This window comes from Lipotes vexillifer, unplaced genomic scaffold, assembly GCF_000442215.2.
Source record: "Lipotes vexillifer unplaced genomic scaffold, Lipotes_vexillifer_v1.1 scaffold388, whole genome shotgun sequence".
Classification (NCBI taxonomy): domain Eukaryota; kingdom Metazoa; phylum Chordata; class Mammalia; order Artiodactyla; family Lipotidae; genus Lipotes; species Lipotes vexillifer.
Genome location: NW_006773582.1, coordinates 653583 through 666964, shown reverse-complemented (window position 1 = coordinate 666964; position 13382 = coordinate 653583). Strand labels below are relative to the sequence as shown.

At 41.4% G+C, this 13382-nt stretch overlaps 1 protein-coding gene across 1 annotated transcript; it reads left to right on the top strand.

Annotated features, from left to right (window-relative positions):
- Positions 1 to 5081: 5081 nt before the first annotated feature.
- On the top strand, positions 5082 to 6608 carry SST (somatostatin). Its single transcript, XM_007448425.1, has 2 exons — positions 5082 to 5346; positions 6241 to 6608. The coding sequence occupies exons 1-2, from the start codon at positions 5209 to 5211 to the stop codon at positions 6451 to 6453; spliced, it is 351 nt and encodes a 116-aa protein (XP_007448487.1). The 5' UTR covers positions 5082 to 5208; the 3' UTR covers positions 6454 to 6608.
- Positions 6609 to 13382: the final 6774 nt, after the last annotated feature.

The window sequence follows — 13382 nt, the reverse complement described above, 5'->3', positions numbered from 1 at the left end:
GGATTATCAGGCCCATTTTAAGCAAGAGAAAACTGAGGACTTAAGTCTAGGGGCTCAGACATCCAGGCCAGGGCTTTTTATACTATACCATGTTGCTTTTCCCCACCACCTATAATTCTCACTTTATTCTGGCTTGGAAGTAAAATGGTTTTTCACTTACAAAATGTCCAAGAGAAGTTTTTGTCAGAAATCCACTTCCTGCACTCTCAGAAATTTGTGGAACTTGAAAGCGTTTTAGGGAATGTCTAGATCACTTGTTACCAATGGTTCTTCTCACTTCCTTAACTTGAGATCCAAACAAACCATTAGCATGTCTTGTCAACTGTACGTCAAAATAAACTTCAAACCCAACCAGTCCTCAGCTCCTTCACAGCTGTCACTCTTGCCCAAATATCATCTTCTCTTGCCTGAACTAGTCTGGGGAATAAGGTCCCCCAAACAAGCACAAACCACCTTCCATTCCATGGAAACAGGCCTTGGGGGTTGGCTACAGTAGCCTCGGGTTGGAGGTATGAAATGCCTTTATGCCAAGCCAAGCAGCTTGGGTATTTAAGGGAGAATGTGTCCCTTTCATCCTGGCTCTTCTTTACTCTTAAATGGTTCTTAGACTCCTAAGTTATCTTCCTGACTCTGCTGCTCTCTTACAGTTAATTCTCCACTTTAGCAGAAGGCATTGATTTTAAAAAATCAAATCAGGTCAATCCCTTGTTCAAAATCCTCCAATGGTTTTCTTACCATGGTCTTCAAGGCTCTACGTGATCTGGCCCCTGTCTGCCTTGCTGGTCTCATCTCCCAGCCCTCTCTGATTCGCCCACTCTGTTCGAGTTCCCTTGCCTTGTTTCTGATGCTTGAATGTACCAAGCATGCTTCTACCTCAGGGCCTTTGAACAGATTGTCTTTCCACATGACAAGGAAATATCTTTATTCAGATATTTATATGTCTAGCTCCCTCACCTCATTCAGGTCTCTGCTCAAATGGTTCCTCCTCAGGAGGGTTTTCCCCAAGTCATCATGCTTTATACCTTGTGTTAATTCTTAGCAACTTGAACATAATTAATTAATTGATGTGTTTATTGCTTGTCTTTCTCACTAGGACTTTGTCTATCTAGTTCACTACTATATTATGAACCTCTCAAGCAGTGCAGATTCTCAGTACTTATATGTAGAAAGAATTTGAGTGAATCAATTTTACAGATGGAGAGACTGAGGTCCAGGTGGGGAGGGCAGGTCAGCACCAGAAGCAAGCTGCAAGAGCAAATTCTCCTTCTAATAGGCCTGCGAAATACCCGCTGCATCCGGCTTCCTCCCTCATATTACATAAAAGCCAGATTCTTTTCCAATATAAAGTTCTCAATTTGAGAAACAACATTTTAACATCACAGTGTGCTCTAGTTTGCCCCTCTGTCTTCTCAAAGTCAAGCTTGTTGATGATCAGGGCTGGAAAGCACCACAAATGTTGCCTATCAAGCCTTCTATTTTGCAGATGAAGAAACTAAGGCCCAGAGAGGAAGTCCCCAGCTGGACTGTGGCAGAACCAGAACTAGAACCCAGGTCTCTGGACTCCAAATACAGTTACTTTCTGCTTCCCTGCACTGCTTAATATTGAACACCTGATTACTCATAGATTTTATTGTCTCTTACTAAACGAGTTTTTGCTCCTCATATTGGCAGGTAGTCACCCCCAAATGTACATTTCACAGGGAGGTGGGAAATCGTATCCCAGTTGGAGAGCAACACATGAAAGGGGCCTAGATGCCCCCTCGAGGTCCTTGCATCCTGGCTGCAGACTGCTCAGCCAGGAGGTGTCTCTGGCATCCCTGAGTCAGGGGAGGAGGAAAGTTGCTAAACTGATCAGCAGCCTCCCTCAACCTTGCCACTTCCTGCCTGCGTGCCCTTGGGCGAGGCAGAGGCAGCTGTGCTCTCAGGGACTCAATTTCCTCCTCTGTGAGATGGGGCCAGCGTGCCCTGTCGTACTGGATGAGAAAATACTTTGTGAACCACAGAGGGCTGCACAAGGATGGGGTCTATCATTCTTAGTGACCAAGGTCTGGGAAATAGGGTCCCCAGTACAAGCACAGACAGCACCCCCTCTGCCCCCCTCCAGCCTTTGGGACTTGGAAGCAAGACCCTGGGGGTCGGCTGCAAAGGGCTCAGGTTGGGGAGGTTTCAAGTGTCTTTGTGCTAAATCAAACTCTATGCAAAACTTGGCCGTGGGGAGGGGGCTTAAGGAAGAATTTGTGTCCCCTTTTGTTCTTCTTTCTTTCTTAAGTGGCTCCTAGACTCCTAACAATTTGAGGATTATAAAACTAAACGAAACAAAAGCCCGGAAGTCATCTCATCCACAGCTTCAGCACTTCAGCAAAGGTGTGAGGGAAGCCACCCAGACTTACTATTCCCAAGTAGGTACTTGAACAGCTAAAGTTCGAGTCTTTTTTTTTTTTAAATACTAAATCATTCCATTTACATAAAGTTCAAAAACAGTCACAACTAACTTATAATGAGAGACATCAGAAGAGTACTTGCCTCTCGAGGAGCAATGGACTGAAACGGGGCACTCAGAAACTTTGAAGGTGAGGAAATATTCTATATTTTCATTCGCACGTTGGCTTCATGGGTTTATAGGGGTGTCAAAGCTCACTGAGCTGTACGCTTAAGACCTTTGCATTTTACTGTATATAAATTAGACTGAAATAGACTGACTGAACTGGAATGTTTTCCTTGTAAGTTCTGATATTGCATTGTATGTGGCATTTTCTTTGTTGCTGAAAAATATGGAACGCTTCAAGAATTTTCCTGTCCTCCTTGCTCAGGGGCCATGCTAATCTCCTCTGTATCATTCCAATTTTAGTATATGTGCTGCTGAAGCGAGCACCATGAGTATTTTTTATGAGAAACAGCCGAGAAGGAAAGAGGAAGTAATGGAAGGAGGGGCTTAAGAGAGGAAGAGACTAGAGGCAGAGACTGGGATAGATATTGGGTAGGCAGAATGGGAAGGGGGAGACGTGCAGAGAAGGCAGAAGGAAGCCAGATAGAACCAGCCCAAAGTCAGAAAATGACTGGGGAGAGGGAAGAGTACAACAGAGAGGATTGAGGATAGGGAGTGGGGAAAGAAAGTAAAAAGGGGATTGCATAAGGAAGATTTGGAGAGAAAAATTCAGAGAAAGGTTTGGGAAAGGAGAAAGAGGAAAAAGGAGGATAAAGATGTGGAAGGAGAGGAGCAGGCACCTGGGGAGAGAAGTAGAAGAGAGCATAGAGCAAGGTGGAGGGGTTGCTATTCCTTCTTTGGCTGGCTCCTGTTTTAGGAAAATTCTTCTCTACTCAATGGGGCTGCCAAGGGCAAGCCTTGAGTGGAAGAGATGTGAGATCATTTGAGGGTGCCTTGGGACAGCTGGGTTGACATAACTAGACTCTGAACCCGCAGCTAGAGGCCTAGGCGGGTTCCAGGATATATAGAGAAAATAACATGCATTGTGTTCTGCAGTCTGAGATCCATTGCTCTCCCAGACTATTCCAACACATGTGAGTGACTTTTTAATGCCTTACTTGTTCTAAGCCTTGTCTGGACTCACCAAGCCCTGGAAGCTTTAGCACTCCTTGCTGTGCCTTCTCTTATTGCTTTAGCTTACAGACGCAAAAAGAAAAGGTGACAATTATTCAAGCCATTCAGTGCACCTCCCAATACCTCCTGCCTCTCAACACTGTGGTCTTGGTCTAAGTATTGAGAATACATATGTGAAGCCTGGCTGGTGACAGGATTAGTCAAGTTCTCTGCTTCACTTGGTTTCTGAAGATACAGGAATTTTTTTCAGCTCTTATGAACTTGAAGCTTATAAAATGTCAACCCTTGAAGAGCCTGCAGGGATCATCTGGTCCATGCCAGGATATTAGCTGGCCATTCCTTGATAAGGAATTATTCTGGGGAAAAAGAAAAGAAAAGAAAAAGCTACCAGAACTCTGATCAGGACAGCAAACATCTAACTAGACCACAACCAGAATTCCAGAACAGCATTTCTCAAACTTCCTTTTTATTTGTGTGGGGAGTAGGGGAGCACTGTTGATGCTTTTCTCACACAGAGACTTACAATAACTGTCACTTACATTCAAGGGGTTCCTGGACTTCTGTATGTCCACACTGGGAGTCCCTGACCTAAAACTGCTACTACTAGCCAGGAATCCATTAGAAAACTCAGAGTTGAGTGAAAAGAATCCTAGTTTGGAATGTGGAAGTCTGGTCCTTGCTCCAGCTGTGTACTATGTGAGCCAGAGAATTTCACTGCCCATTTCTAGGCTCAGTGACTCAAACTCTGAGGTTTAATAGATGTTTTCTGAGATTCCTTTCTAGCTCCAAGTTTCCAGCACCGAAATGAAGTCAGTCTGATTTTTTTTTCCTTTAGCATGTTTTGTCACAGTGGGATGGCAAGCAGACTAGAAGTGTCTCTGCTGCTGAGAAAGAGGGATGGAGGGTGAGTTTAAGGTACTCTTCCATTATAAGGAAAAGTGAAGTTCTTTTAGAGCCCCATTACATCTTAATCTACAAGACTCTTTACAGAGTTAATGGAGAAAGGTGACTTAGTCTTTCTAAAATCCACATTCCATTTTCAAATCTGTTCTTAGAGGAATGCTTATGACATTCACTGTCACAAAGAATGCTTGTAACCATCTCCACTTGTCACACTCATATACTTTTGCATTTGGTTCTCCTAAAATGTTTGAGCATGATGGTAGATAGAATTGTCTGGGTACATTTATGTGTATGCGGCTGAGTGTGATAGTGCATTTGCTTCTCCAGGGGCTGAGTGTTTGAGTGTGTGTAATTAAGTGTGCACGTGTATGAGTGAAATTATAGAGTGTGTATGTGCGTAGCACTGAGTGACTATAAAAAGATTGTGTAGATGGTGTGACGTGTGGAATCGTGTGTGCCTGTGCCTGTGCAGGATTTAATTTTTTTAAATAAGCCACTTTTGATTGTGTAGCCTCCTCTCACTTCTGTGATTGATTTCACGAGGGTAATGGTGCGTAAAAGCGCTGGTGAGATCTGGGGGCGCCTCCTAGTCTGACGTCAGAGAGAGAGTTTAAAAAGGGGGAGACGGAGGAGAGCATACAAGCCGCTTTAGGAGTCGCGAGGTTCAGGGCCGTTGCTGCTGCCTGCGATCAGCTCCTAGAGTTTGACCAACCGCACTCTAGCTCGGCTTCTCCGGCGTCGCCGAGATGCTGTCCTGCCGTCTCCAGTGCGCGCTGGCCGCGCTCTCCATAGTCCTGGCTCTGGGCGGTGTCACCGGCGCGCCCTCAGATCCCCGACTCCGTCAGTTTCTGCAGAAATCCCTGGCTGCTGCCGCTGGGAAGCAGGTAAGGAGACTCCCTCGACGTCTTCTTTCCCCTCTCCAGAACCTCTCAACCTTCCCTAGCCTTGCCTCTGATCCCTTGGGTGAATTTAAGACGTGCTCCCAAAGAGTGCCGGTGCTTTTCTGGGTCCCTTAGCTACCAAAGCTCACAGGAAAACTTTCAAAGTCCAGAATCCCTTATTACCTCTTTGTTTCCCCTGATCAGCGCAGTAGGTCACTGTTTAGCTGAGTTCTTTGGCATTCAAGAAAATTCCAAGACCTTGGTAACTGAGCTCGAAGGGATGATGGCATTTATCCCCGGTGCTGACCGCCGGAGGTGCTGACCCAGGTGCTGAAAGCACGGACCTCTGAAGCTGCTACTGTCCTAAGCACCACCTCCCTCCCATGCAGCGGGGTTGGGGGCTAACTGGCACTTTACAGCCAGAACACAATATGTTTACGATTGTTAAAGGTCTCTTTCTCCACAGCTGACTGAGTAAAAATGGTAAGAACAATTCTAGTTTGTAGCTCATGATATGGAAATTGAGTTAAACAAACTGTTGGCTCATGTTGAAAAACTAACGATCTATTTCTTTCTATGTGTGTATTTTAAACCTACAGAAGCAGAAAACTTGCAGAAACATTTGAGTTTTTAAAGCTTCTTTGTGTACTTGGTGATTATAACCACAGCCCTTGTTTTTATATCCTTAACCAATTTTAAGTGTGAAAAAAAATTGCACAGCTGTGAACATTGGGGTTTGGGTGTGGTTAAACCTGTTTTTCAAGCAGGCTTTTTCCATTTCTTCTCCACCATCCTCATCCTTATCCTCTCTCCCTCTCTCCCTCTCTCTCTCTCTCTCTCTCTCTCTCTCTCTCTCTCTCTCTCTCTCTCTTTCTCTCTTCCTTCCACCCCATGCAGGAATTGGCCAAGTACTTCTTGGCAGAACTGCTCTCTGAACCCAACCAGACAGAGAACGATGCCCTTGAGCCTGAAGATTTGTCCCAGGCTGCTGAACAGGATGAAATGAGGCTGGAGCTGCAGAGATCCGCTAACTCAAACCCGGCCATGGCACCCCGAGAACGCAAAGCTGGCTGCAAGAATTTCTTCTGGAAGACTTTCACATCCTGTTAACTTTATTAATTATTGTTGTCCGTATAAGACCTCTGATTCCTCCCCTCCAAACCCCGTCTCTCCTCCCTAATCCCCCCAATCCTCAGTAAGACCCTTGCATTAGGAATTGAAGACTGTAAATACAAAATAAAGTTATGGTGAAATTATGAAAAAAAGGATTTTGTTTTCTTATTGAGTTAAACCTTTGTGTTCAATACTATATGATTAACTTCATTTGTGATTTCAGTCAAGTTCTTTGAGATATGCACTACAAATCTCACAGACATACTGTTTAAAATTCTCCGTGGTAATAAAAGTTATGTTTTAAATGGTAACCCAGATAGTTTGGGTTATTTTAAACATAAATAATCTCAATTAACTCTATGAATTCTAGTTTTAATCCAGCAGTAGTTATTGGAAGGGGCTGCCACAAACATCAATTACATTTTAAATACGCTTAAAATTATATGCTGAAATAAGTATTAGTATTAATGGGTAGGCAGGCCGAAATGTCCAACTAACCACCAGGCTGATATGTAAAATAAATGATATATAAAAAATAGAAGGGAAAAACCACTTAGAAGTTGGAGGAAAGAAGCTGGCTTAAATAGCTAAAATAAAGTTCTGAGCTTTTAAGATGTGTTGATAGTTTGTGAACATTTATCAAGAGAAGAACATGGCTTTAATATCTTCTTTGACAATCCTCTCTGTAACTGAACAAGGTTAAATGACTGTTTCTGTTTTAAAAGTAAGCTCCTAAATTTTTTTCCTCAGGGGGAAATACCAACTTAATTATAAGATTCCAACATGAGAGCTATGGGTTGCAAGAGACATGTGTGTTGGGTCACCTCAGTGAATGCAACACTATTGAAGGTACAATATCATAATTGCAGAATAACAGAAGGAGATATCTCAAGACTTCTTTTGATTTTATCAAAGTGAGAGTCAAATAAAAATGCAAACAATAATAAAAAATAGTACCTGCTAGCTATTATTAGTAGTACTGTAATAACATACTAAGTGGTACTGCTCAAGACAGAGATAAAAACATTGCTAATTTATTCACAGAGACCTTAAAAAGGTGTCCCTTTGGGGATGTGTGTTTTAACTATCAACTGTATTTCTGAATAACTGCTAGAATAAGAAACCAAATATAAACACAGAAACTCAGTGTAAATCCCCATAGTATGAACTTTCTGATGGGAGCATATAAATATCTAAGAGGAATTTCCTATTTTACTGAAGATATTTATGTTAGATAATACACATTTTTAATATGAACGTGCTTAGTGGAAGTTAATTCCTGAACAGCTGATCAAACAAGAAAAAATCTAAGCCACTTTACTAATCTCTGTGAAAACAAAACATCCTTTGAGGTACTGGTGCATCTTTTATTTACAAGGCATTTAGGAGGGAATTAATGTGCCCACTTAGGGGATCTGTCTCTGTTAAAGGCCTTATGTACTTCTGGTTACCAACCGACTCAATGGAGTAATAGAATCACATTATTATGATTAAAGCACAGGAGAGAACACAACTTAATAGTTTTCCGAGGAGTGCATAGATTGCATGAGTGCCAGGGGATTTTAAGTTTTTAGTATCATCTTTAGTTGTCAGTTCCCAACAGTAGTATGGTAATAATTGGCAAGAATTATATAGTCATGTGCCTATATATATATATATATATATATATATATACACACACATATATATATATTCTTCATTTAAAGATTAAGTTGAATGGAACATTTAATCACAGTTAGTTACATTTCAGCCTCATTTTTGCCACCTTCAAAAGTAGAAGGCCGTACTGGCAAGGGTACCCATGTTCCTTCCAGATGTGACTGCCGTTTTGTGCTTCAACATTGACAAAAGTGTTAAAGGAGTACTGACTTGGGTCATTTTAATTAAGATATGGAGCAGAGTTATTTAAAAGATATATATAGAAGGTTTCACTTTTTACTTCCCATTTAGTTCGTGTTCCTCTTTTTGTTTTTATTTATTTATTTTTGAATTGTATTTTATTTTATTTTTTCATACAGCAGGTTCTTATTAGTTATCTATTTCATACATAGTAGTGTATATATGTCAATCCCAATCTCCCAATTCATCCCACCCCCTTCCCCCCTTGGTATCCATACATTTGTTCTCTACATCTGTGTCTCTATTTCTGCTTTGCAAATAAGTTCATCTGTACCATTTGTCTAGATTCCGCATATAAGTGATATTATACGCTATTTGTTTCGCTATTTGTTTTTCTTAAGTTTGATTCACTGCAAGAGTCTAGTATTCTAGCCTGTTTACCACCTGGCCACAACGAACTTTTCAGATTATATTTTCCTTCCTCTTTAATACAACCACAGGCTTCAGTAGTCCTGAACTACCTGCTCTTTCTTTTAATGGGATAGCTTGGGCAAGGTACTCTTCTTTTCTGGGCCTTGGTTTCCCCATCTGAAAATAGGCATACTAATGGCTTTATTTAATTGGCTTTATTGCCAATCCCTTAGAATTACAAGGATTCACCAAGATCATGTGTTTAGAGGTCTTAGTACATGGTAAACAGTTGGTAAGTTAGATGTTATAACTGGTGTTATTTTTTTTTCTCACATGTGCTGTGCTAGGCAACAACATTTCTTTTTCTCAAGAATAGCACAGGAAAATGGCCATAGTGGCTCTTCTATGTGATGCTGGTGTGATACAAGAAAGACATAGCACATGGTTATAATTTTAATAACCATTGAAGCATGTGATTAGCAGACCCACTCATTTTGGCAGCTGCAATCAATCCAGTTTTCTTTAACCATTTTACAAAGTTCCTCAGTGGGGCCTGTGTAACTGTCCACCAGCTGTGGACTCACAGCTGTAGAGAATCAGATTCACTAACACTTTAACCACATTTGTTTATTTTAAGATCATACAGATTCACTCTTGGCCGGAATGCAAGACCAGCTTTTTGGCCTTGGATCAAACTATTCTCAACATACAAACAATTCTGTTTTATGATGACACATAATACACTTTGATTCTGAATATTAGACGTGAAAGAGGGCTCTAAGATCGTCTCATCCTCACCACTCATTTTACTGGAAGCTGACATATGGAGAGGTTACCTGCCCAAGATAGTCAGTAAGTTGATGTAGAGTCTGGACAAAGCCCAATTCTCCCTCTTCTACCTCAGGGTTATTTTGACGATCTTACTACACTGCCCCCCTCAAGCAATCTGACCTTGGTGTGTTTCATTAGTCTGAAGTGAAGGCCAATTTCTCCCCTGGAATTTCTTCACCTTCCACCAAACAGCTGGTCTGCATCTGAGGGACAATAAGACAGTTGATACAAAATAGCTTCCTGTGATAATAGAAAAGACATTAGGAAGAAATGGTAGAGATACTGACGAAGAGGCAAAGAAACTCAAGGGAGACAGTCTTTGACTAAGTTAGACCAAGAAGCAAGGAATTAGTCTGTCTTGGAGTGGAGACGGAGGGGTTCCCTAGCAAGTGGACGGACTCACACCAAGGAGAGAGGACTGTGCCTGTGCCGGTGGTCCTCAGAGAAGTCATGATCCACGCCCACAGGCCCCGGGAGGAAACATGTCAATGACCACCTCTGCTTCTTCTGTAAGTGAGAATGAGTGCCTTAATTTCAGGTGTTCACTTTCTTATTACCTAGAATGTGCCTCAGAGTTGAGGACTTGCTGGACACTGGAAACAAAATTTGTATGGTAGGGTCTTTGCTTTCAGGGAACCCAGTCTAGGAAGTAAGACATATTCCTTTAAAATGAGCAAATGCTACAATGGAGGTTTGTCTAGAGTGTTGGGGATAAAAAGAGGTGCCGGTAGCTCCCTTGCTTTTTTTCTCTAAATTATTATCCTTATTAGTTTTTAAATTATGGTTTGAAAGTGTAAGTGATTTTACCCTTGATGGGATGAATAAATTATAGGTATATAATGTTATAATATACACTTTTACAACTTAATCTAGGTTAGCTTGAAAAGTGTTTATATTCCTCTTTTGTATATGAAGAGGCTGAGAGTGAGAGAGACTAAATGACTCACCCAAGACGTCACCAGCTGGTGAGTGGCGGAGCTGGAACCAGGTTGTCTGATTTCCAATCCAGTGCTTTTCCCACTGTATTTTAGGGGAAAGGGGTGAATTAAAGGGAAACTCAGGGCTTCCCTGGTGGCGCAGTGGTTGAGAGTCCACCTGCCCATGCTAGGGGACACGGGTTCGTGCCCCAGTCCGCGAAGATCCCACATGCGGCGGAGCGGCTGGGCCCGTGAGCCATGGCCGCTGAGCCTGTGCGTCCGGAGCCTGTTGCTCCGCAACGGGAGAGGCCACAACAGTGAGAGGCCTGCGTATCGCAAAAACAAACAAACAAACAAAAAAACAAAGGGAAACTTAACTTGCTGGGCAAATTAAGAGCAGATCAGCTTCGGATCATCTTAATTTTGCTCTTCTATACATAATACAAAAGGGTATTACTACTCTTGCTGTCAGAGGGGAAATGGTTTAGGATCTGGGATTGGGCTTTCATCCTGTTACTACATTAGGAGCATTATTTCCAAGGAACTCTTTTTAATGTCTTTCCACACGTTTCATATCATAGTTTTAGTTTTGCTAAAGGAATGAATAAACAAACAGACAAATAAAATTAATAACCTTTAAGCACATCTTTTCCCACTCAATCTCACACACACAGGTTTTAGTACAACCTGGGCTGTGGGCATTTTTCGCATGAAGTGGTTACAAATCTATCAGTCCGCATTTAGTCTACAGGTCATGGCATCTGCCTCCCTTATGCCTGGGTAGTGGTCATATATTCCTCCCTCTGGCCTTGTAGGTATATCCTTTGAAAATCTGCCCTGAGGCTGGGATTTGAAGACCTGAGAATTTTCACTGAAACTTATAAATGAGATGAACTTTTACAAAGTAGGCTTTTATACCACTGAAGCTGATACACCCGTCAAGGTCTCAGATAAATATTCTAGGTCGTGTAAGTGGCCACCTCATTCCTATTAGCTTCACATGTCTCTGGAATATGGTCCATTAAGACGGTGAAATTGTTATCTAGAGATTAAACAGCTCATTAAAATAAATAATATTTCAAAGAAATTCAGGCTTTTAAAGTAAGGTTCAAATAGTTAAGAAAGATAATGTGTTCCCAATTAATGGCTATTTAATTCTATCTTTCCTGTGTAAAAAAAATATATAAAAGTACATTTTCCGTTCCAATGCTACATTAGGGTCAAATGGCACATCTTATGAAAGAAACATTAAGCTACCCTAGAATTGCTGTCCCTGGGTAATGATTTATTTGACTACCAAAGGCACATCATGAAAGTCAAGATTACAAATTTAACTAGGACATAGCTCTTTCTTCTTCATTTTCCCGTCTATATTCTCCCACTCACTCCCCAAACACAAGGACGAAAGGCAATGATTTTACCAGACTTATCATCTTCTTTGTCCTCCTTTTTATTTGTTATTATACATGGGTTAGCATATGATATATTCATGACTAAGAGCCCTCAAGTTCTATGGCCTTCAAGAAATCTGGAAACTCCTATAGCTCTCACACTCTTTTTCTCATGTGATTCATGAAAACACTTATTCGTGGATCACTGCAGTGGACAGATTTCTGCTGTTGTTGCTGCTGCCTTTCTCCTTCTTTCTCCTCTTCTTCCTCCCAGCTCTTCTCTAATAGTCACTCCTCTCTTTGAGAGCAGCATATCCTGAATTACTTTTTGTGATCCACCCTACTGTGCATGCTCAACCGTGTGGTTGGAATGGGAATGACTCCACCTGCAGTCCAGGATGGATACCAGAATGGATTAAGCCACTCAGACTATATCAACCCTGTTCATAAGGATTGGTTCATGGCTTGGGCATATGACCAATCACAGTGAAACTTAAGACTTTTATGGGCTCATCTGGGACATTTCTATCTCGCTGATTGTGGATGAGGAAGCATGAAAATTTTTGTCGACTGTATTGAGACTGCCAGTGTAGTCTGAAGGCTTGTGCTGTAGAAGGCAGAGTGATGAGATGTAAGAAAACTGGGTCTTTGGTGGCCTCATTGAAATACGATATTAAGCTTATCACAAACGAGAACAACAACACGATGTTTACCTCTGTACACTTCATATGTATTATCTAATTCTCTGTATTTTTTAAGAGTAGTTTGGTTTTCCTTTATTTTAACCAGAAACTTTCTTACACACACACTTAGTGGTACCTTGTATTGTTAGTAGTGTATGTGTGTGTGTGTGTGTGTGTGTGTGTACATATGCATGCATGTATGATACTATGGGTATGTCTTTGTTTATATATCTCTAGCTATTATATATTTATGCTTGTCATAACTTCCCAATTAAGATGAAAGTTTTGAGAGGAAAAAGATTAGACTGCACTAGATTTTATATCTTTTTGAAACCCCATTATTTGACAGGCCTATTCTAGCTTCTTTACAAACACTGTTGATAATAAAGAACAGGAGAATTGCTTACATTTATTTAATACTTTCCAATTTATTAATGTCCTCTACAACTCTTATCTCATGGAATTGTCACACGTTTTATAATTTATAAATTAGGCATTAGGACAGGAATTTATACCTCTATTTTTTACAAATGTAGAAACTGATGTTCAAGGCATGAAAGTAACTTGCCCAAAGTTGCAAATAGCTTATGTGGCAGAGCTCAACATTAAGACCAGCTCTTCTGAAGAATCAAGTCAAGCTGCACATCCATTTCAGTTTTAGGGACATCGCGATCAATTAGACAATGCCAAAGTTCTCTGTAGGTCAAACCCTTTGATTTCTGCTTTCCCTCTGCTGCTTGTTATGGTAAGCACAGCCTCCTCATTCCTGGTAATGAAGCCCCACCATCTGGCCTCTGACATCCCAGGATCCCACGGTACCCACTGAATTCAGGGAGTCTGTTTTCATGGCAACA